Source organism: Bombina bombina, chromosome 8, assembly GCF_027579735.1.
Source record: "Bombina bombina isolate aBomBom1 chromosome 8, aBomBom1.pri, whole genome shotgun sequence".
NCBI classification, from domain to species: Eukaryota; Metazoa; Chordata; class Amphibia; order Anura; family Bombinatoridae; genus Bombina; species Bombina bombina.
This window is the reverse complement of record NC_069506.1, coordinates 245094171-245120242: the sequence shown is the minus strand read 5'-3', so window position 1 is coordinate 245120242 and position 26072 is coordinate 245094171. Positions and strand designations below refer to the sequence as shown.

Below are 26072 nucleotides of genomic sequence, written 5' to 3'. Positions count from 1 at the left end.
GCCAGTAATTCCACTGAGTGGCTTTTTGCCGGGCAATAAGGACTAACTGCTACCCCCTTTTTTGCTCCTCATTTACTAAATAATTTGTAGCACACATTTGGGTGTTTGTCTTCAATCTGCTAGCAGCCATTGCTGGTTGCCTTAAAGGACCAATAAAGACAGTAGAATAGCATAATCAATAAATTCATATTAAAAACCAAGGCACCTAGTTTAAATTTCAAATGAGTAGTTGATTTTTCTCTAACAAATGTCAAAGTTAGTTACATTTTTCTTCCAAGCACATCATGTGACAGCCATTAGCCAATCACAAAATGCATATACGTATATCCTGTGAATCTTGCACATGCTCAGTAGGTGCTGGTGCCTCATAAAGTGTGCATATAAAAAGATTGCAATTATTAAGATAATGGAAGTAAATCGGAAACTTGTTTAAAATTTATTTGAATTATGAAAGTTTAATTTTGACTTCACTGTCTCATTAAGTTCTATAGCTTTTTTTTAAAGATTGAGAAGACATTACAGCCAATGTGCTACATGCCCCTCAGGCAACAACCAGAGTTCACCTCAAATGATCCCTCTAACATAAAACCTCCCTACATAGACCCTTCCCACTGCAACCATTCCCCATCACAAGAATTTGAGACCAACATCTACTTTTGTATTTCTAGCTTGAAAACATCACATAGTTCCCCATATTCATCTTAACAAAAAAGGTGATAGCCTTGCTCCAGAATTCCTCAACTAATAGAAACTTTCATTCCTTCCACATATACAGATCTATTGAAGGTCCTTGGTTAATTAAAATTGCAAACCAGCTTCTGATTGACAAATTCAAAAGCCAAAATTTACAACAAATTATTTGAGATAAAAAGTTGTTCTAGGTGGGTGTGTTAGATTAAAGGGACAGTAAAGTCAAAATTAAAGTTTCATTGTTTAGATAGCACTTTTAACAACTTTCCAAATTATTATTTAATTTAAATAAATACTGTTATCAAATTTGTTTTGTTCTTTTGGTATCTTTGTTGAAGAATATACCTACGTAGGCTCATAGGACCTCAGTAGTGTTCACATGTCTTTAGCACTCTATCAGGTAGATTACAAGTTATGCGCGTTAGAGGGTATTTAACGAACGCAACAAAAGTTGCGTTATTTCACCCTCTATAGTGCTGCCATTACAAGTTTTGAAACATCTGGCTTGTGCGTGCGATATGGTTGAGTTGAGCTCCATACCGCACAAAATACAAGCGCTGTTTTGACATGCTCGTGCACGCTTTCCCCATAGACATCAATGGGGAGAGCGGGTTAGAAAAAAAACACCTGCGATCGCGGAATGAAAAGCTCCGTAACGCAACCTCATTGATGTCTATGACATCGCCGACACCTACATAATGTTATTAGCCCCTAATCTGCCGCCCCCAACATCGCCGCCACCGAAATAAATCTATGAACCCCTAAATTGCTGCTCCTGATATTGCCGCTACTATACTAAAGTTATTAACCTTTATTCCCCTGCACCCCAACATCGCCCACACTATAATAAATCTATTAACCCCTATTCTGCCTCTCGCTGACATCACCGCCATTAAATAAAGTTATTAACCCCTAAACATCTGGCCTCCCACATCACTACCACTAAATAAACCTATTAACCCCTAAACTGCCAGCCCCCCATATCGCAACAACCTAAATTAAACTATATTAACCTCTAAACCTAACCGTAACCCTAACACCCCTTAACTTTAACATAATTAAAATAGAGCTAAATTAAAGTTACAATTATTAACTAAATAATTCCTGTTCAAATCAGCCAATAGAATTTCAGTAGCTCTCATCCTATTGGCTGATTTGAACAGCCAATAGGATTTCAGTAGCTCTCATCCTATTGGCTGATTTGAATTTCCAAAATCAAATCAGCCAATAGGAATGCAAGGGACGCCATTTTGAAAAGGCTCCTTTGCATTGAAGATTCAGTATACGGCGGCGACCGTATGAAGAGGATGCTCCACACTGAATGTAGTGTTAGGATTTCTTAAACTTTTTTGGGTGGGTTTTGTTTTTAGTTTAGGGTTTGGGCTTTTCTTAAAAGAGCTTAATGCCCTTTTAAGGGCAATGCCCATACAAATGCCCTTTTCAGGGCAATGGGTAGGTTAGGTTTTTGTTAGAGTTATTTTTTTTTATTTTGGGGGGTCGGTTAGGTGGTGGGTTTTACTGTTGTGGGAGTCTTTGTATTTTTTTTTACAGGTAAAAGAGCTGTTTAATTCAGGGCAATGCCTTACAAAAGGCCCTTTTAAGCGCTATTGGTAGTTTATTGTAGGCTAGGTTTTTTTTTATTTTGGGTGGGCTTTTTTATTTTTATAGGGCTATTAGATTAGGTGTAATTCTTTTTTATTTTTGATCATTTCGTTTGTTATTTTTTGTTATTTAATGTTTGTTATTTTTTGTAATTTAGTATTTTTTTATTTTTGTAATTAGATACTTTGTAATTTTTATAGTAGTGTTAGGATTTCTTTAATGTGTATTTTAGTTTTCTTTAATTGGTAGTTAGTTTAATTTTAGTTTAATAGTTATATTAGTTTAATTGTTAGTTTAAACTTAGTTTTTTTAACTTGACAGGTAAGTTTTAATTTAATTTACGATAGGGAAATTGTAATTTTAATATAAAGTTAGGGGGGCGTTAGGTTTAGGGGTTACTAGTTTATATTAGTTTATTGCGATGTGGGGGGCTTTCGGTTTAGGGGTTAATAGTTTAATTTAGTATATTTTGTTGTGGGGGACTTGTGGTTTAGGAGTTAATAGGTTTATTATAGTGGTGGCGGGGAGCGACGGAATAGGGGTTAATAACTTTAGTATAGTGGGGGCGATGTGGGCGGACGGCAGATTAGGAGTTAATAATATTTAAATAGTGTTTGCAATGCGGGAGGGCGGCGGTTTAGGGGTTAACAACTTTATTATAGTGGTGACGAGGTTGGGGAGCGGCGGAATAGGGGTTAATAAATTGTATTAGTGGCGGCGATGTTGGGAGCGGCAGATTGAGGGTTAATAACTTTAATATAGTATGTGCGATGTGGGAGGGCCTCGGTTTAGGGGTTAATAGATAGTTTATGGGTGTTAGTGTACTTTGTAACACTTTAGTTATGAGTTTTGTGTAACAGTTTTGTTGCGTAAAACTCATAACTACTGCTCTCAGATAGTGGTACGGATCCTGTCGGTACAGGCTGTAATGCAAGCTTTTTAGCCTCACCACAAAACTCGAAATGGCAGCTCTATGGAAGTCCCATGAAAAAATGTCACTAACTAACGTTCGTTACAGGCTTAAAGGCTTGCAGTACAGTTATACCGACAAGACTTGTAATGGCTGCGTTGCTGTTTTAATGCTGAAATTACCATTTTTTCAGCATTAAAAGACGAACGCACAACTCATAATCTACCTGTATGGTAGCAGAGTTTGCAACAATGCATAACATTGCTATAAATAATGTTGCAAAACAATGCTGCAAGAGAGTACTAATGACATGTGCACGCTCCTGAGCTCTTATGAGGCTACCTAGATCTTCTTCACCAAAGGATTCCAAAAGAACAATGCAAATTTGATAACAGAAGTAAATTGGAAGGTGGTTTAAAATGACATGCTTTATCTGAATCATGGAAGTTCATTTTTGACATTACTGTCCCTTTAAATGTATACTAAATCTAAAAATTGTCTTAATGATTCAGATAGAGCATGCAATTTTAAGCAACTTTCTAATTTACTCTTATTATCAATTTTTCTTCGTTCTCTTGCTATCTTTATTTAAAAAGCAGGAATGTAAATCTTAGGAGCCAGCCCATTTATTGTTTAAGAACCTGGGTAACACTTGCTTATTGGTTGGCTGAATGTAGTAAACAATAAGCAAGCACTATCCAGGGTTCTGAACCAAAAATGGCTCCTTAGCTTAGATTCCTGCTTTTTCAAATAAAGATAACAAAAGAACAAAGAAAAAAAGATAATAGGAGTAAATTAGAAAGTTGCTTAAAAATTGCCTGCTCTATCTGAATCATGAAAGTTTAATTTGGGTTCAGTATCCCTGTAAAGGGATAGGAAAGTCAAAATTAAACTTGCATGATTCAGATAGAACATGTCATTTTAAGACACTTTTAAATTCACTTCTATTTTTAAATGTGCTTCATTCTCTTATTATCCCTGGTTAAAAAACGAATATGCACATATCATACACTAGTGGGAGCTGCTGCTAATTGGTGCCTGCACAGATTTGTCTCTTGTGATTGGCTAAATAGATATTTTCAGCTTCCTGTCAGTAGTGCAATGCTGCCCCTTCAGCAATGGATAACAAGAGAATGAAGAACATTTGATAAAATAATTAAATTGGAAAGTTGTTTAAAACTGTATGTTCTATCTGAATCATAAAAGAAAATTTTGGGGTTTACAATCCCTTTAATGCTCACTGGCTGTTAGGGACAATTGAATAACTCTACTGGTGGACTGGGTAAAGCCTCCACAAAACTAAAAATAAACAGCTGATTCATGTAGTAGTGAAACATCAAACCTGTAGTATTCTTTGAAACACCCTTGAAAATATAATATTCCTTTAATTGCACAAAGGGTGTTGCTTAAATCAATTGCTCTTAAATAGCAGTGTATTTGAGAGCTTGTTTTGTCAGTACATTCACACAAGTGTCACCAATTCCTTCCCTATCACCATCTGTTTCTGTAGATCTCACTTATTTGTGACTGTGAGCTCTGGTCGAGACGATGTTGTGCAGTAAGATTGCCGGGATCTCTGCCTCCAGCCTCAGTTTCATTCTTCTGCTCACGGGGATATTGACAGATTATTGGTTGGTGAATTTTGGTCAAGGATTATATCATGAAGGGCTATGGCAAAGATGTTCCAAAAACATATGTGACAAACTGTCCTCAAAGAATGGTAAGATGCTTTATATTTGTCTGATTTTACAGATTAGATAGAACAGCACAGAATCACCATTAACCTCTTGGCAACAATAGAGTTGTAATTTATTAAAAAAACAATGTGTTACAGTCCTCATTGGTAGCCAATGGGTTAACCCACGCCACCTTACATATTCCATTAAAGCGACATTAAACTAAAAAAAAAATTGCAATGTAGTTTAATTATTCACTTTGCTGTCTTCCTGTAATTTATATTGTAAAATGTTTTTTTTTACTCTGTCCCAGAGAGGCTGGAATGTATACTGCAGACTTCAGATTCTTAACCAATCAAATTTCAACACAGTGATTACTTGATCAATGCAGGAGCTAGTTTAGAAGTGACCCTAACTGTTCACAGCAAAGGAGATAAGATAAACATAAACAAGAGGCTTTGAAAGGGTACGTCCCTGGACCACAAAATAATGCAACTTTGACAATTTTAAATACTCTTAAAATATTTATTTTGTATGTGGATTTTTTGCAATGTATAACTTAAGTGTTGATAATATGCTATGATTCTAGTGAACTATGAATTAGAAAGTAAATTTAAAGAAAATAAATTCTAACCATTTAAACCTTAAAATGTGTTAGATAATCGTATTATTGCACTTTTGTTTGCATTTAACTATGTGTTTAAAGGGCAGTAAAGTGAAAATAAAACTGTCATGATTCAGATAAAGAATGCCATTTTATACAACTTTCCAATTAACTTCTATTATCACATTTGCTTCATTTTCTTGGTGTCCTTTATTGAAAGGCATACCAAGGTAGGCACAGGAATTCACTACTGTGAGCTAGCTGGTGATTTTGTGGCTGCACATATATCCCTCTTGTCATTGGTTTACCAAATGTGTTCAAGTAGCTCCAAGTAGTGCAATGCTGCGCTTACTCTTTAACAAATGTACCAAGAAAACAAAGCAAGTATAATAATATAACTACATTTTAAAATTGCTTTATCTGAATCACGAAAATTTAATTTTGACTTTACTGTCCCCTTAACCTGTGCAAAGGATTAAACACATTGTTGAAGTCATTTCTAGAGCAGCAATTCCCTACTGGGACATAGCTGCATACAGTACATCTGGTGAGCCAATTACAAGAGGCATATGTGTGTAGCCACCAATTAACAGCTAGCTCCCAATTGTGCACTGTTCCTAACGGGACTAATGAGAATAAAGTAAATCTGATACTAAAAATAAATTGTAAACATCTCATAAAATTGCATGCTCTGTCTGAGCCATAAAGGTTTTTTCTTTTACTTCCACGTCTCTTTAAAAAGAGCTGATAGGAGCATCTGAAAAAGATATAAGAACATCTCTGTGCTGTTCTGTGCATAATGCATAATAAATGCATAATAATACGCTACACAATAAATAAAACATTCAGTCTGATGGACAAGATCAGATGCTGGGATGATTACAATCACATATAAAAAAGGGATAACGTTTGGTATTGTTTACCTATGAATCTTGTAGCCTGAAAGATTAATATGCATTAAAGACAGGTCCTTCCTACAATATCTAGTTTATAATTGTAATCAATGGGTTTTTAAGCATATTCTATAAATAAATATAGGTAGTAAAAAGATTGCCTGTGTCATGTATCTGTGTGATGTACCTGTGTCATGTGCCTTTGTCATGTGCCTGTGTTTATTTTAAAAAGACATGAAATTTAAAATTAACCCCTTAACGACCAAGGACGTACGCCACACGTCCTCAAAAAAAAGACAGTTAATGACCGAGGACGTGTGGCGTACGTCCTTGGTCTGGAAAGCAGCTGGAAGCGATCCTGCTCGCTTCCAGCTGCTTTCCGGTTATTGCAGTGATGCCTCGATATGGAGGCATCCTGCAATAACCCCCTTTGGCCATCCGATGCAGAGAGAGCCACTCTGTGGCCCTCTCTGCACCGGACATCGGTGGCCGGTATCGTTGGTGGGTGGGAGCTTACGTGGGAGGCGGGTGGGCGGCCATCGGTGCTCAGTGTGGAGTGGAGGGGGGCAGGATCGGGGGCGGGAGCTACGGGGGCGCGCACGGGAGCGCGCGCGTTCACGGGGGGGTGGTGGGCGGGCGCGTGCACGGGGCGGGAGCGGGTGGGAACCGCTACACTACAGAAAAAAAAGGTTAAAAATTAAAAACACAATGAATGTAAAATATCATCTAAGGGACCTGGAAGGGGTTGGGGGTTGGTCTCGGTGGGGGGGGGGAAGCTACACTACAGAAAAGGGAAATTTTTTAAAAAAAAAGGCACATTTTGTTACAAAACTGGGTACTGGCAGACAGCTGCCAGTACCCAAGATGGCGCCCATTATTGCAGAGGGGAAGGGTTAGAGAGCAGTTTGGTGGGGGATCAGTGAGGTTGGGGTCTAAGGGGGGATCCTACACATCAGCATATGTAAATATGCTTTTTTTTTTTTTTTTTTTTTAAAAAAGGGCCAAATACCTTTTATTTTAGTACTGGCAGAGTTTCTGACAGTACTTAAGATGGCGGGGACAATTGTGGGGTGGGGGAGGGAAGAGAGCTGTTTGGGAGGGATCAGGGGGTCTGATGTTTCAGGTGGGAGGCTGAGCTCTACACTAAAGCTAAAATTAACCCTGCAAGCTCCCTACAAGCTACATAATTAACCCCTTCACTGCTAGCCATAATACACGTGTGATGCGAAGCGGCATTTAGAGGCCTTCTAATTACCAAAAAGCAATGCCAAAGCCATATATGTCTGCTATTTCTGAACAAAGGGGATCCCAGAGAAGCATTTACAACCATTTGTGCCATAATTGCAGAAGCTGTTTGTAAATAATTTCAGTGAGAAACCTAAAATTGAGAAAAAAAATTAACGTTTTTTTTAATTTGATCGCATTTGGCGGTGAAATGGTGGCATGAAATATACCAAAACTGGCCTAGATCAATACTTGGGGTTGTCTACTACACTACACTAAAGCTAAAACTACCCCAAAAAGCTCCCTACATGCTCCCTAATTAACCCCTTCACTGCTGGGCATAATACACGTGTGGTGCGCAGTGGCATTTAGCGGCCTTCTAATTACCAAAAAGCAACACCAAAGTCATATATGTCTGCTATTTCTGAACAAAGGGGATCCCAGAGAAGAATTTACAACCATTTATGCCATAATTGCACAAGCTGTTTGTAAATAATTTAAGTTAGAAACCAAAAGTTTGTGAAAAAATTTGTGAAAAGTGAATGATTTTTTTGTATTTGATTGCATTTGACGGTGAAATGGTGGCATGAAATATACCAAAATGGGCCTAGATCAATACTTTGGGATGTCTTCTAAAACAAAATATATACATGTCAATGGCTATTCAGGGATTCCTGACAGATATCAGTGTTCCAATGTAACTAGCGCTAATTTTGAAAAGAAATGGTTTGGAAATAGCAAAGTGCTACTTGTATTTATGGCCCTATAGTTTACAAAAAAAGCAAAGAACTTGTAAACATTGGGTATTTCTAAACTCAGGACAAAATTTAGAAACTATTTAGCATGGGTGTTTTTTGGTGGTTGTAGATGTGTAACAGATTTTGGGGGTCAAAGTTAGAAAAAGTGTGTTTTTTTCTATTTTTTCCTCATATTTTATAAAAATTTCTATAGTAAATTATAAGATATGATGAAAATAATGGTATCTTTAGAAAGTTTAATGGCGAGAAAAACGATATATAATATGTGTGGGTACAGTAAATGAGTAAGAGGAAAATTACAGCTAAACACAAACACTGCAGAAATGTAAAAATAGCCTTGGTCCCAAACGGACAGAAAATGGAAAAGTGCTGTGGTCATTAAGGGGTTAAACTTTGCACGCAAAATTAAACAGCGCACGCAATTTTGAAACTTTTCAGTTTACCTCTACTATCAAATTTACTTAGGGCTAGATTACGACTGGAGCGCAATATTGCGCTTTTACGAGCATGATATTTGCACTTCACTCAGTAATACCAGCACATTTAAACATACTTTGGTGCGCTGGTATTACAAGTGAGTTAGTGAGGCCAAGCACTCACGAGAGCGTGATTCCAAAGGCTTCAATGGGTATAGACACAGCAAACCACCTAGCGCAGCACAGGTTGCAACCTGCACACGGTTGGGCTGCAATAAATATATATGTATGTATATGCTTATATTTATATATATTAATGTATTTATATGTGTATATAAACATATTAACACATAATATATATGTATATAAGCATATACAACATATATATTTATAGTGAAAACACAGTCTCCCATTCACCTCCATGTAAAGGCACTTTAGGTGCCGTTTTTTTTTTTTCTAACACCCCATATCCCTTCACTTTAACCCTTTGTAACTGCTTCATGCAGTTTTTTTTTTTACAAAATAAATAAATAAAAATTCTAATCTAATTTACATGTAAACGCACTGTAATCTGTATTTTGGGGGCAATTGGAGCATATTTTAACCAGAGGTCTGACCTTTGGTTAATTGCGCAATGTGCATAGTGAAGCCGCGAGCTTGTTGGAGCATTAACCAGACTCTTATAATGGCTAGTTATTTAATGTGAGCCGTAAACATGCAAATTTGCCCCTTTACGGGTGCACGTTCAGATAGCTCTTCACTTGTAATCCAGACCTTTTATTTGGCATATTTTCTTGAAAAGCATAACTAGGTTGGCTCAAGAGCAGCAATGCACTTCTGGAAAGTAGCTGGTAATTAGTAGCTATGCACATATATCTCATCGCTCATTGGTTCACTAGATGTGTTTAGTTAGTACATTGCTGCTCTGGTGCTGATTTTAACTATGTGTTTAATCCCTTTGCAGGGGTTAAACAAACAGTAATATGCAACAAAAAGTGCAATAATTAATGTTTTACACAGAGAATTGTATTTCAGCACTTTTATGTTGCTATAAGGAAATATTCTTACTATGGGCCTGATGACCAAAAACTCGCCAGCATGGAGAGAAATCACGCAAATCTTTTTTTACCTTACATAGTAATATAGGTGTCTCTCCCTCACTCCCAGCACCCTGCATAGCCAGATAAACTACTCTCAAGCTAAACATTGCATTCATATGACTGTCTAAGATAGTCTTGCCAGAGAGGAGATCTTTAGATCATCGAGTCCTCTGAACCAGATTATTAGTGGAGTGCAATTTAGCGCTTTCGCTAGAGAGTTAATTTCCCTAGAACTAAACTTTTTGCTTGTGTCGGGTTGCACTCATATTACGAGTTGAAAGTAAAAAGTTATTGCTCACGCACTAACCCGACGCACGCAAAAAGCCGAACTTACAATATCGTGCCCGATAACCTATTCCCCCCGTAGAAGTCAATGGAGAAAAAAAAAGTGGAAAAAAAACAAACACCCTACTCGCGTGCAAAACCCAAACTCATATTCTCATGTGCGCTAACCTGACATGAAAATAGGAATATTTCAAATTCCATAATATGTTCTATTCATTAATAAATACATATTTCTACATATATATATACAGGGAGTGCAGAATTATTAGGCAAGTTGTATTTTTGAGGATTAATTTTATTATTGAACAACAACCATGTTCTCAATGAACCCAAAAAACTCATTAATATCAAAGCTGAATAGTTTTGGAAGTAGTTTTTAGTTTGTTTTTAGTTATAGCTATTTTAGGGGGATATCTGTGTGTGCAGGTGACTATTACTGTGCATAATTATTAGGCAACTTAACAAAAAACAAATATATACCCATTTCAATTATTTATTTTTACCAGTGAAACCAATATAACATCTCAACATTCACAAATATACATTTCTGACATTCAAAAACAAAACAAAAACAAATCAGTGACCAATATAGCCACCTTTCTTTGCAAGGACACTCAAAAGCCTGCCATCCATGGATTCTGTCAGTGTTTTGATCTGTTCACCATCAACATTGTGTGCAGCAGCAACCACAGCCTCCCAGACACTGTTCAGAGAGGTGTACTGTTTTCCCTCCTTGTAAATCTCACATTTGATGATGGACCACAGGTTCTCAATGGGGTTCAGATCAGGTGAACAAGGAGGCCATGTCATTAGATTTTCTTCTTTTATACCCTTTCTTGCCAGCCACACTGTGGAGTACTTGGACGCGTGTGATGGAGCATTGTCCTGCATGAAAATCATGTTTTTCTTGAAGGATGCAGACTTCTTCCTGTACCACTGCTTGAAGAAGGTGTCTTCCAGAAACTGGCAGTAGGACTGGGAGTTGAGCTTGACTCCATCCTCATCCCGAAAAGGCCCCACAAGCTCATCTTTGATGAAACCAGCCCAAACCAGTACTCCACCTCCGCCTTGCTGGCGTCTGAGTCGGACTGGAGCTCTCTGCCCTTTACCAATCCAGCCACGGGCCCATCCATCTGGCCCATCAAGACTCACTCTCATTTCATCAGTCCATAAAACCTTAGAAAAATCAGTCTTAAGATATTTCTTGGCACAGTCTTGACGTTTCAGCTTGTGTGTCTTGTTCTGTGGTGGTCGTCTTTCAGCCTTTCTTACCTTGGCCATGTCTCTGAGTATTGCACACCTTGTGCTTTTGGGCACTCCAGTGATGTTGCAGCTCTGAAATATGGCCAAACTGGTGGCAAGTGGCATCTTGGCAGCTGCACGCTTGACTTTTCTCAGTTCATGGGCAGTTATTTTGCGCCTTGGTTTTTCCACACGCTTCTTGCGACCCTGTTGACTATTTTGAATGAAACGCTTGATTGTTCGATGATCACGCTTCAGAAGCTTTGCAATTTTAAGAGTGCTGCATCCCTCTGCAAGATATCTCACTATTTTTGACTTTTCTGAGCCTGTCAAGTCCTTCTTTTGACCCATTTTGCCAAAGGAAAGGAAGTTGCCTAATAATTATTCACACCTGATATAGGGTGTTGATGTCATTAGACCACACCCCTTCTCATTACAGAGATGCACATCACCTAATATGCTTAATTGGTAGTAGGCTTTCGAGCCTATACAGCTTGGAGTAAGACAACATGCATAAAGAGGATGATGTGGTCAAAATACTAATTTGCCTAATTATTCTGCACTCCCTGTATATATATGATGGCATTTTTGTAAAAACATAAATTATGCTTACATGATAATTTCATTTCCATCTGTGGGAGGAGAGTCCACTGCTTTATTCATTACTTGTGGGAATTAAGAACCTGGCCACCAGAAGGAGGCAAAGACATCCCAGCCAAAGGCTTAAATACCTCCCCCACTCCCTTCATCCCCCAGTCATTCTGCCAAGGGAACAAGGAACAGTAGGAGAAATATCAGGGTATAAATGGTGCCAGAAGAATAATGATAAATTTAGGTCCGACCCCCGGAGCAAACGGGCGGGAACAGTGGACTCTCCTCCCACATATGTAAATGAAATTATCAGGTAAGCATAATTTATGTTTTCCATCTTAATGGTAGGAAAGTACACTGCTTCATTCATTACTTGTGGGAACAAATACCCAAGCTCTAGAGGACACTGAATGAACAAAACGGGATGGTAAAAGGAGGCGGACCCTATACTGAGGGCACCACAGCCTGCAGAACCTTTCTCCCAAAAACAGCTTCCACCAAAACAAAAACATCAAACTTGAAAAATTTTGAAAATGTATTTAAGGAGGACCAAGTAGCCACCCTACAAATCTGCTCCACAGAGGCCTCATTCTTAAAGGCCCAAGAAGAGGCCACAGCCCTAGTTGAATGAGCCGTAACCCTCTGAGGAGGCTTATGTCCAACTGTCTCATAGGCCAAACAGATAATGCTCCGCAACCAAAAAGACAGAAAAGTGGAAGAGGCCCTCTGCCCCATACACTTCCCAGAATACACCACAAACGAAGTCTGTCTGAAATCCTTCGTGGCCTCAAACCACATCCAAGATATGAAGTAACCTTTCCTTAGACGAAGAAGGGTTAGGACACAAGGAAGGAACTACTATCTCCTGATTGATATTACGATCTGACACCACCTTGGGAAGAAATCCCAAACAAGTGCGACGCACAGCCTTATTGGCGTGAAAAAACAGGTAAGGGGGCTCATGTTGCAAGGCCGCTAACTCAGAGACTCTGCAAGCCGACGCAATAGCCAGAAGAAACAGAACCTTCCAGGAAAGAATATTAATGTCAAGTGTATGCATAGGCTCAAACGGAGCCCTCTGCAAAACCTTAAGAACCAAGTTCAAGCTCCAAGGAGGATCCGAAGGTCTAAAAACCGGTCTGATTCTGGACAGAGCCTGAACAAAGGACTGAATATCAGGAAGCTCTGCTAGCTTCTTGTGTAACAGAACCGATAAAGCCGAAATATGTCCCTTTAAGGAACTAGCGGCAAGGCCCTTATCCAGACCTTCTTGAAGAAAAGCCAGAATCCTGGATATCCTAACCTTATGCCAGCGATATCCATGTTCCTCACACCAGGATAAATAGGTCCTCCACACCTTATGATATATGCGACCGGTTTCCTGGCCTGAATGAGAGTATCAATCACTCTCTCTCCGAGAACCCTCTCTTGGCCAAGACTAGGCGTTCAATCTCCACGCAGTCAGCCTCATAGAATGGAGATTTTGGTGGAGAAAGGAACCCTGCACCAACAGATCCCTGCGACAGGGTAGCCTCCATGGAGAAGATGACGACATCCCCACCAGATCCGCAAACCACGTCCTCCGTGGCCACAACAAAGCAATCAGAATGGTTGAAGTCTGCTCCTGTTTGATGCGAGCCACCACTCGAGGGAAAAGTGGTAACGGTGGAAATATGTCAATTAGATTGAACTCCCAAGGGACTGCCAAGGCATCTATCAGTTCCCCCTGGGGATCCCTGGACCGTGACCCATATCTGGGTAGCTTAAAGTTGAGTCTGGACGCCATAAGGTCTATCTTCGGTGTCCCCCATCTGTTGCAGATCTCTGTAAACACTTCGGGATGGAGAGACCATTCCCCCGGATGAAACGATTGTCTGCTGAGAATATCCGCATCCCAGTGGTCCACACCCGGAATGTGGAGTGAACAGTTGTGGGTCTCTGCCCATTCCAGAATCCGAGATTCTTCCCTCATGGCAAGGGAGGATCTCGTTTCCCCCTGATGGTTGCTGTAAGCCACCAAGGTAATGTTGTCCGACTGGAATCTGATGAATCAGGATGCCCCCAGGGGGGGACAAGCCCTAAGAGCATTGAATATCGCTCAAAGTTCCAGAATATTTATTGGTAGAGATGACTCCTCTCGAGTCCACCTGCCCTGTGCCCGTCTGGCACCCCAAACAGCTCCCCGTCCGTGGTCACAATCTCCCAGGATGGCCTCAAGAAGGATGTCCCCTGGGACAGCTGTCCCGGACGGATCGAACAAGAGAGGGATTCCCTCACTCAATTGTCCAGAGATATCTGTTGGGATAGATCTGAGTGATCGCCGTTCCATTGTCTCTACATGCATAACTGAAGAGGTCTGAGATGGAACCTGGTGAATGGAATGACATCTATGCTGGATACCATGAGCCCAATCACATCCATACACCTGGCAACAGATGGCCTTGAGGAGGACTGAAGGGCAAGACAGCTGGACGCAATCTTGGTACGTCTCTGGCCTGTCAAGAATATCTTCATGGATAAAGAATCTATTATCGTACCCAGGAACTCCACCCTGTTGCTGGGGACCAGAGAACTCTTTCCCTCATTTATTTCCCATCCGTGGGATCGAAGGAGAAGAAGAAGAGCCCTCGAGTGGTCCCCTGCAAGTCTGCAGGATGGAACCTGGACCAAAATATCATCCAGGCAAGGAGCTACCACGAGCAGCGCTCCCAGAACCTTCGTAAAGACTCTTGGGGCAGTCGCCAGACCGAATGGTAGGGCCACAAACTGGAAGAGTTGGTCCAGAAAGGCGAATCTTAGGAACCTGACATGGTCCTTGTGTTTTCGCACATGAAAGTAGGCATCCTTCAAGTCTATTGTCATCATAAATTGCTTCTCTTGAACTAGGGGCAGAATTGACCTGATCGTCTCCATTTTGAACGATGGGACTGACAGGAACTTGTTGAAGCACTTTAGGTCTAGAATTGGAAGGAACGTGCCCTCCTTCTTTGGGACCATGAAAAGGTTTGAATAGTACCCTAAACCCCTTTCTGCTAGAGGTACTGGAACGATTACACCGAAAGATGAGAGATCCCTCACGCACTCTAGAAAGGCGTCTCTCTTCTCTGGTCTTGAGGATAGGTTTGATAGGAGGAATCTGCTCTGGGTGGATGAGTCTTGAACCCTGTCCTGTAACCCTGGGTGATAACCTCCAGAACCCAAGGATCCTATACGTCCTTTATCCAAGCCTCTGCAAACAGAGATAGTCTGCCCCCTACGCGATCCAGAGATGGATCGGGAGCCACCCCTTCATGCCGACTTTGTCTCAGTGGGCTTCTTGCTCTGCTTGGACTTGTTTCAAGATTAAGCTAGGTTTCCAAGATCCCTTGGACTGTTCGGCCTTCGCAGCAGGCTGCAGGCACTGAGCCTTGTAGGAATCAAAGGGACGAAAAGTAGAGCCTTTTCTTATCCTGCGGAAGGAAATCACCCTTGCCTCCCGTGACCGTGGATATTATAGAGTCCAGGCCTGAACCCAAGAGAACTTTCCCTTGAAACGGGAGGGATGGTAATCTTGACTTGGAAGTCATGTAAGCCGACCAAGACTTTAACCACAGCGCTCTACGGGCTAGAACAGAGAAACCTGATGTCTTAGCATTCAGGTGAATTACCTGCATGTTTGCATCACAGATAAAAGAATTAGCTACCCTTAAAGGGCCATTATACACTAATTTTTTCTTTGCATAAATGTTTTGAAGATGATCTATTTATAAAGCCCATAAAGTTTTTTTTTTTTTTTAAATGTATAGTTTTGCTTATTTTTAAATAACATTGCTCTGATTTTCAGACTCCTAACCAAGCCCCAAAGTTTTATTTGAATACCTTCAGCTACCTTCTCCAGCTTGCTCCTGTTTGTGTAAAGGGTCTTTTCATATGCAAAAGAAGGGGGAGGGGGGCGTGTCTAATTTCCCACTTGCAGTGGGATTTTCAACTGCCTTTTCAACAGAGTTAAACTGAAAGCTTCTAAGTACGTTTTTAAACCATTTTATACTGGATTTTTATAACAGTATCTGTGCATCTTATTCTTTATAGTAGTGTCTATTACATGCAGTTATATGAAAATGAGTGTATACTGTCCCTTTAAGGCCTTAATCTTTTCCTGTAACTCCTCGAGGGGAGTCTCCACCTCGACCATAGCGGACAGTGCATCACACCAGTAGGTAGCCATTCCCGCCACTGCAGCGATTGCAGCTGCAGGTTGGAAAACTGAGAGTCCGGAACGGGGAACAACTTCTTAAAAGAAGTAGAGGGAGAAAAGGAGAAGCCCAGTTTCTCCCACTCATTCTTAATAATAGTAGCCATCTTCACTGCACTGGGAAGGTCTGAGGCACCACCCTGTCCTCGTAAAAACCCTATCTAATTTAGGGATTGAAGGTTCTTCCGGAAGTTTCGGTTCTAGAACCTCCAACGTAGCAAGCACTTCTTTCAGTAAAAAGCGCAAATGCTCCATTTTAAACTTAAAATCTGGCTCCTCCGTAGTCGAAGGTTTCAAAGACACTGATTCCGTCTCAGAGAGGTCACCCTCCAATGAGTCGGAGGCGTCCTCATCATCAGATAATATCTCAGGCTGAGAGACATCCAACGGATATATATATGTACATACATAGACATCTTAAGACATGTATATGTATGTATCTCTATGTTAAAGCCCTTTCTCTGCCTTTTTTCTTCTAACACCTGAGATCTCATATCTTTGAGCCCTTATAACTTTTGTGTGCAACATTTTTTAAAAATCATTTTTATTATATGGTATAAGTGTACTTTGTAATGTATCTTTGATGTGTTTTGTGGCACTTTTTGTTTCCCAAAACAGTTAACCACAGCTTTGAGGATGAGGTAATAATTCTAGTATAAATCACGATTGAGCTCAAGCAATCGTGTTTACTTTCAGCGCAATCAAACCTGCCCGCAAATGATCGTGAAAACCCAATATGCAAACATTTGCACTCCACTTATAATCTAGCCCAATATACTTTATTTATTTATTGATCAAATGGGGTGTTTTACAGAATATTCTATCAAGAAATATTGGAAATTAAAAGAGTAGGACAGGCTCTTAGTGAATAGGGAGACTGGCAAGGTTGCAATGGCAGGGGCGTACTGAGACCAATCAGGGCCCCGGGCAAAAATTAGGGAAGGGCCCTCACTGTCTCACACTGACCCAAATGTATGCAAGTTAACATTGTAGCCTCCCTGTCCCCCCCACCAGGCCCCTCAACCTCCAGGGCTAGTACCCCCAGCGTCAAGGGCCAGAGACAGGGCCCCCAACCTCCAGAGCCAGACCCCACACTCCATGGTCCTCACAGCAACAGACCCCCGACAGGACCCCCTCACTCTAGGCCCCCTCAATGCAACAATCCCCACATCCTGGCACAAGGCCCTTCACTAAACCCACACTTAACTGCTTAGTTACTGATAGGACAGTTGTCAATCCCAGCTTAAGCAGCACACCAGGAGCCATGGAGATGGCATATGTGGGTCCCCCTACATGATGGGCTCTCGGTCCAGGTCCTATTTGCCCGGCTGATCAGTCCGCCCCTGTGCAATGGGCAATTAGTGAATCTTTTGGGTTGGAATAACGAAGGGAAAGGGTTGTTGGTGTTCCAAAAATGTAATATTAAATCAAAATTGAAGCAAATTGCTATACTAAATAAGTGAGTGAGTGTGAGGAATGAACTTGACCATTAAGTAACATATTTACCTCTTACATCTATAGGGTATATTGAGGGCACCCGTGGACTTCTGATTGTGTCAGCAGCATTCATGGTCCTTGGATTAGTGTCCTCTTGTCTTTCCTTTGCAAATGTTTACGTGGGTAAAATCTCAGTCTCCCTTATAGCCAGCGGTTTGGAATCTATATCAGGTACTGTAAATATTATTTATAATTAGAGCATGTTTTGGCATTGTATGATAAAGGGCATTATTAAATAAACAACTTTGCACACTCAATAGAATAATTTGTGTTAAAGGGACAGTCTACTTGAACATTCTTATTGTTTAAAAAGTTAGACAATCCCCTTATTACCCATTCCCCAGTTTTGCATAACCAATATGGTTATATTAATATACTTTTTACCTCTGTGATTTCCCTGTATTTAAACCTCTGCAGACTGCCCCCTTATTTCAGTTCTTTTAACAGACTTGCATTTTAGCCAATCAGTGCTGACTCATAAATAATTCCATGGGAGTGAGCAAACTTTTATGTATATGGTACACATGAACTAGCAGTGTCTAACTGCACTGAGATAAGAGGCAGCCTTCAACGGTTTAGAAATCAGTTTATGAGCCTACCTAGGTTTATCTTTTGAAAAAAAAATACCAAGAGAACAAAGCAAATTTGATTATATAAGTTAATCAGAAAGTTGCCTGCACTATCTGAATCCTAAAAGTTTAATTTCGACTTAACTCCAATTAGAATTTAGACAGTGCACTTTTGTCTCAATAGATTGTACACAGCTTGCTAACAATGGGGCCGATTTATCAAGCTCCAAATGGAGCTTGATGCCCCCTATTTTTGAAGGCTCGCCGGAAACAGAAGTTATGAAGCAGCGGTCTAAAGACTACTGCTCCGTAACTTGTCTGCTGCTTTGACGTCGCGGACAGAAATCAACCCGATCGAATACGATCTGGTTGATTGACACCCCCTGCTAGCGGCCGATTGGCCACGAATCTGCAGGGGCAGTATTGCACAAGCAGTTCTGGTGATCTGCTTGTGCAATGATAAATTCCAACAGCATTTATCGATGTGCAGCGGACATATATACATACAAATATACCCCAATGTGTTCAGTTTGAAAGCTTCCTGAGATATATACCACACATGTGCAGCAGTCCCGTGAGCATGCTGTGTAAATTCTAATTGGGAAATCAGTTGCCTTTTTGTTGGCAGAACCACTCACCCTTAATTCGATTTTAAAAAACACTGTGGAAAGAGACTCATAAAATAAGATGATCTGAGGTATATTTCAAGTATAACTCAACATGTTAGACTATCATTTATACGGCTGTTATACATTTTTAACATAAATAAATCCATTGAATGCATATTTATTACAGCACTTACTGTCCCTTTAAATGGACAGGTTAATTCAAATTAAACTTTCATGATTCAGATAGTAATTTTTTTTAACAAAATGTCAATTTACTTAATTTTTACATAAATGCCCCTTTAGTAACACATATTTCCATTATTCCTTACAAAGTCCAAAAAGAGGCAGCACCACCATATGTATCAAAATGTCTTCTTTATTTATTCCATCAACAAGGAGCAGGTAAAAACAGCAAGACTACGTTTCGGGTTACAAACCCTTAGTCAGACACGACTAAGGGTTTGTAACCCGAAACATAGTCTTGCTGTTTCTACCTGCTCCTTGTTAATGGAATAAATAAAGAAGACATTTTGATACATATGGTGGTGCTGCCTTTTTTGGACTTTGTATTTCTCAAGGTATGCAGTAACCTTTGGCGTGCACACTTCTACTACTTTGGTGCTGGATTGTATTAAGGACTGTACATTATTCCTTACAAGTTGCTTATTCTTGTTACAGCTGTGCTTCTTATCATTGGAATGTCTGTATATACGGCGGAGAACACCTATATAGTCAATAATTCCTCATTCAACTTCAATTGGTCATTCTTCCTGTCCTGGGTTTCAGTTCTGGGTCTGCTCATTGCAGGTAAGTTCTCTTCTGTCCTCAATATTCAAATGATATATCATTTATTTCAAGTTTGTATTCGTGTCAGAACATTATCCAGTTATATTATTATTGTTTATATATAAAAAAATATGATATCACGTAGATTAAACTAATACGCATGTAAAACTTTTTCTCAACTAACGGTTGTATTCAATTGTATCAGAGGTCTCAACTATTTCAGATATTAGTAAATTCATTTTTTTTGTCCCGCTACAGTTTTAACTATGGGGGGGAGAAACGGTATATAAGTCTTATATTGGAAATAGTTTTACCAAATTATATGATATATGCCATATACTTTCACCTATTAAAAACCCATTTTGAGAGGCATAGTTTGGCTTTATGCATGTCTATTTTTTCATGTTTTTGGTTTAATAAAAAGCTAAAAGTACTGATCAAATTGCATGTTCAAACTATGAAACTGGCACTCAAATCAATTACAATCATCAGATGTTCATTTTTATTACAACAAATTATTTAAATATTAAGCAAAATGAATTACAAAATTACTCAGAATATTAAATTGTTAAATGTTCACATATTATGAGGTGATGTTATTGGTTAAGTGAAAAAATTAATAGGCCCCCTTCTCTCCTCAGCTGTCTCGCATATCCTGGCATACAAGGCTTCGCCCAGACCTGGATACGATACAGTAGGATCGTGACCTTGGACCACAACTTTTCCTTCCATGTAGCCCTTTTCTTCAGTGCTGATTTGCAACAAGAACATGAGATTAAATGCAATGACATAATTATTATCAATAAACTATTGTTTGCTTCCCAGGCATCTTCATTGATTTCATTCTTATTTATACAAATACTTGGCTATACATAGTGATTACAATCATTTAATGGTACTTGTTGAAAGAACAGCAAAGCAAAAGTCAGTAATGATATTTAGATTAGCACAGTTGAAACCCATGTCATTCTGAGGGCCTCATTCTTTAAATCTCTCTGGTTTGGACAGATTTTAAAAGATAACCTGTCAGTATTATGCAGTCCCTCAGGGATTGTTTAAAGGCAATGTTTGACCTTGGGAGCTGTGTATCTGAATAAGAGGAGTTCACTAATATGTTTTATGTTAAGGAGATACAGTTACAATATAATGCTCAGTACAATTAGCTCATGACTTCTCTCCATGCCAATGAGTTTTTTGAGAATCGTGCCCCATGTATCAATGTAGCCTTGTTCACTAAAGTACCAACATTCTAACATACAGGGATATTTTCATTATGCCAGTTTAATGTGAACTGTTTGATGGTAATTTTTCAAGTATATTTTGATAAATAAAAACCATCAAAATCATGTTAACTTGAAACAGAGGGGGATATTTATCAAGCCGTCAACGCTGGAATTTCGCAGCGTAATTGTTGCGAGCTTAATCCGACCTAGTTATCAAAGCCTACAAACCGGCAGAAGTTGAAATTTGTGACGTAACATACGATCCACCAGTCTCAATCCGACGCAGATCGATGCTTACGTCATTACAGATGTTCTGAATACACATTCGGCTCTATCTGACATTTATAATATTTATATATCAAATTTCTAATAGGTACGCTCGCAGCTATTCCAGCCCAGCGTACCTGGTTTTCAATCAACCACCCTGGAGGCCGCAGATGCCATAGAAATCAATGGGAGTCTGAAACCAGCTAAAGCTTATGTTTTGCCAGATATCCCATTGATTAAATGGTTGAAAACAAGTTACGTTAACCTAACACCCTAACATAAGCCCCGAGTCCAAACACCCCTAATCTGCTGACCTGACATCGCTGCAACCTAAATAAAAGTTATTAACCCCTATCCCGCCACTCCCGGACCCCACCACCACCTAAATAAAGTTATTAACCCCTATCCCGCCGCTCCCTGGCCCCGCCGCCACCTAAATAAAGTTATTAACCCCTATCCCGCTGCTCCCGGACCCCGCTGCCACCTAAATAAAGTTATTAACCCCTATCCCGCCGCTCCCGGACCCTGCCGCGACCTAAATAAAGTTATTAACCCCTATCCAGCCGCTCCCGAGCCTCGTCGCCACCTAACTCCCGGAACCCGTCACCACTAAATAAACGTATTAACCCCTAAACCGCCAGCCCCCCACATTGCCATAAACTAAATTAAGCTATTAACCCCTAAACCTAACGACTCGCTAACTATAAATTAAAATTACAACATCCCTATCTTAAAATAAATTAAACTAGTAATTAAATAAACTAAATTACATATTAAAAAAACCTAACCCTATTAAAATTATTTAAATCTACTATTAAAGTTATTACAAATTACTAAATTACCAAAAAAAATAAACGCTAAGTTACAAAAAAACATAATTTATGCTTACCTGATAAATTTATTTCTCTTGTGGTGTATCCAGTCCACGGATCATCCATTACTTGTGGGATATTCTCCTTCCCAACAGGAAGTTGCAAGAGGATCACCCAAAGCAGAGCTGCTATATAGCTCCTCCCCTAACTGCCATATCCAGTCATTCGACCGAAGACAAGCAAGAGAAAGGAGAAACCATAGGGTGCAGTGGTGACTGTAGTTTACAGTTAAAAAATACCTGCCTTAAAATGACAGGGCGGGCCGTGGACTGGATACACCACAAGAGAAATAAATTTATCAGGTAAGCATAAATTATGTTTTCTCTTGTAAGGTGTATCCAGTCCACGGATCATCCATTACTTGTGGGATACCAATACCAAAGCTAAAGTACACGGATGAAGGGAGGGACAAGGCCGGTACTTAAACGGAAGGTACCACTGCCTGTAAAACCTTTCTCCCAAAAATAGCCTCCGAAGAAGCAAAAGTATCAAATTTATAGAATTTTGAAAAAGTATGAAGTGAAGACCAAGTCGCCGCCTTGCAAATCTGTTCAACAGAAGCCTCATTTTTAAAGGCCCATGTGGAAGCCACAGCTCTAGTAGAATGAGCTGTGATCCTTTCAGGAGGCTGTTGGCCAGCAGTCTCATAAGCTAAGCGTATTATACTTCTTAGCCAAAGCGAAAGAGAAGTTGCCGAAGCCTTTTGGCCTTTCCTCTGTCCAGAGTAGACAACAAAGCAGATGTTTGACGAAAATCTTTAGTAGCTTGTAAATAATACTTTAAAGCATGAACCACGTCAAGATTGTGTAATAGACGTTCCTTCTTTGAAGAAGGATTAGGACACAATGACGGAACAACAATCTCCTGATTGATATTCTTATTAGATACCACCTTAGGTAAAAACCCAGGTTTGGTACGCAAAACTACCTTATCTGCATGGAAGATCAGATAAGGGGAATCACATTGTAAGGCAGATAACTCGGAAACTCTACGAGCCAAGGAAATAGCTACCAAAAATAGAACTTTCCAAGATAAAAGTTTGATATCTATGGAATGAAGAGGTTCAAATGGAACCCCTTGAAGAACTTTAAGAACCAAATTTAAACTCCAGGGCGGAGCAAGAGGTTTAAACACAGGCTTAATTCTAACTAAAGCCTGACAAAATGCCTGGACGTCTGGAACATCCGCCAGACGCTTGTGCAAAAGAATAGACAGAGCAGAAATCTGTCTCTTTAAGGAACTAGCTGACAATCCTTTTTCCAATCCTTCTTGGAGAAAAGATAATATCTTGGGAATCCTGACTTTACTCCATGAGTGACCCTTGGATTCACACCAATAAAGATATTTACGCCATATCTTATGATAGATTTTCCTGGTGACAGGCTTTCGTGCCTGAATTAAGGTATCAATGACTGACTCGGAGAAGCCACGCTTTGATAAAATCAAGCGTTCAATCTCCAGGCAGTCAGTTTCAGAGAAAGTAGATTTGGATGGTTGAAAGGACCATGAAGTAGAAGGTCCTGTCTCAGCGGCAGAGTCCATGGTGGAAAGGATGACATGTTCACCAGATCTGCATACCAAGTCCTGCGTGGCCACGCAGGCGCTATCAAGATCACTGATGCTCTCTCCTGCTTGATTTTGGCAATCAGACGAGGGAGCAGAGGAAACGGTGGAAACACATAAGCCAGGTTGAAAGACCAAGGTGCTGCTAGAGCATCTATCAGCGTCGCCTTGGGATCCCTGGACCTGGATCCGTAACAAGGAAGTTTGGCGTTCTGGCGAGACGCCATGAGATCCAGTTCTGGTTTGCCCCAACGATGAATCAATTGTGCAAACACCTCCGGATGGAGTTCCCACTCCCCGGATGAAAAGTCTGACGACTTAGAAAATCCGCCTCCCAGTTCTCTACACCTGGGATATGGATATCTGATAGGTGGCAAGAGTGAATCTCTGCCCAGCTAATTATCTTTGAGACTTCTAACATCGCTAGGGAACTCCTTGTTCCCCCTTGATGGTTGATGTAAGCCACAGTCGTGATGTTGTCCGACTGAAATCTGATGAACCTCATTGTCGCTAGCTGAGGCCAAGCCTGAAGAGCATTGAATATCGCTCTTAGTTTCAGAATGTTTATTGGGAGTCCACGATCCCTGAGCCTTCAGGGAGTTCCAGACTGCCCCCCAGCCTAGAAGGCTGGCATCTGTCATTACAATTGTCCAATCTGGCCTGCGAAAGGTCATACCTTTGGACAGATGGACCCGAGATAGCCACCAGAGAAGAGAATCCCTGGTCTCTTGATCCAGATTTAGTAGAGGGGACAAATCTGTGTAATCCCCATTCCACTGACTGAGCATGCAGAGTTGCAGCGGTCTGAGATGTAGGCGTGCAAACGGCACTATGTCCATTGCCGCTACCATTAAGCCGATTACTTCCATACACTGAGCCACCGAAGGGCGAGAAGTAGAATAAAGAACACGGCAGGAATTGAGAAGTTTTGATAACCTGGACTCTGTCAGGTAAATCCTCATTTCTATAGAATCTATTAGAGTTCCCAGAAAGGAGACTCTTGTGAGAGGGGATAGAGAACTCTTTTCTTCGTTCACCTTCCACCCATGCGACCTCAGAAATGCCAGAACTATGTCCGTATGAGACTTGGCAATTTGGAAATTTGACGCCTGTATTAGGATGTCGTCTAAATAAGGGGCCACCGCTATGCCCCGCGGTCTTAAGACCGCCAGAAGTGACCCCAGAACCTTCGTAAAGATTCTTGGGGCTCTAGCTAAACCAAAGGGAAGAGCTACAAACTGGTAATGCCTGTCTAGGAAGGCAAACCTGAGAAACCGATGATGATCTTTGTGTATCGGAATGTGAAGATAAGCATCCTTTAAATCCACTGTAGTCATGTATTGACCCTCCTGGATCATAGGTAGGATGGTACGAATAGTCTCCATCTTGAATGATGGGACTCTGAGGAATTTGTTTAAGATCTTGAGATCTCCCTTTTGGAGGAGAAGCTCTGAAGTCCAGAAGATATCCCTGGGATACAATTTCCAACGCCCAGGGATCCTGGACATCTCTTGCCCAAGCCTGGGCGAAGATTGAAAGTCTGCCCCCTACTAGATCCGTTACCGGATAGGGGGCCGATCCTTCATGCTGTCTTAGAGGCAGCAGCAGACTTTTTGGCCTGCTTACCTTTGTTCCAGGTCTGGTTAGGTCTCCAGACCGACTTGGACTGGGCAAAAGTTCCCTCTTGTTTTGCATTAGAGGAAGTTGATGCCGCACTCGCCTTGAAGTTTCGAAAGGCATGAAAATTAGTCTGTTTGGCCCTTGATTTGGACCTATCCTGAGGAAGGGCATGACCTTTTCCTCCAGTGATATCAGAAATGATCTCCTTCAAACCAGACCCGAATAGGGTTTGCCCCTTGAAGGGAATGTTAAGCAGCTTAGACTTTGAAGTAACGTCAGCTGACCATGATTTAAGCCATAGCGCCCTGCGCGCCTGAATAGCAAAACCAGAATTCTTAGCCGTTAGTTTAGTCAAATGAACAATGGCATCAGAAACAAAAGAATTGGCTAGCTTAAGTGCTCTAAGCTTGTCAAGTATGTCATCCAATTGGGTCTTTACCTGTAAAGCCTCTTCCAGAGACTCAAACCAGAAAGCCACAGCAGCAGTGACTGGGGCAATGCATGCAAGGGGCTGTAGAATAAAACCTTGTTGAATAAACATTTTCTTAAGGTAATCCTTTTTATCCATTGGATCTAAGAAAGCACAACTGTCCTCGACATGGATAGTAGTACGCTTAGCTAGAGTAGAAACTGCTCCCTCCACCTTAGGGACTGTCTGCCATATCCCGTGTGGTGGCATCTATTAGAAACATTTTCTTAAAAATAGGAGGGGGAGAGAACGGCACACCTGGTCTATCCCATTACTTAGTAATAATTTCTGTAAACCTTTTAGGTATTGGAAAAACATCAGTGCACACCGGCACTGCATAGTATTTATCCAATCTACACTATTTCTCTGGCACTGC

The 26072-nt window shown here is 40.5% G+C and overlaps 1 protein-coding gene across 1 annotated transcript in view; it reads left to right on the top strand.

Moving 5' to 3' along the window:
* The window catches only part of LOC128638154 (lens fiber membrane intrinsic protein), a 42084-nt gene extending 21574 nt beyond the window's left edge, over positions 1-20510 (top strand). Inside the window, exons 2-5 of the mRNA XM_053690017.1 lie at positions 4713-4922; positions 17744-17890; positions 19575-19703; positions 20324-20510. Of these exons, the coding sequence (XP_053545992.1) occupies positions 4751-4922; positions 17744-17890; positions 19575-19703; positions 20324-20388 (513 nt within the window). The 5' untranslated portion in view covers positions 4713-4750 and the 3' untranslated portion in view covers positions 20389-20510. The remainder of the gene's footprint in view (positions 1-4712; positions 4923-17743; positions 17891-19574; positions 19704-20323) is intronic.
* The last annotated feature ends 5562 nt before the right edge of the window (positions 20511-26072 follow it).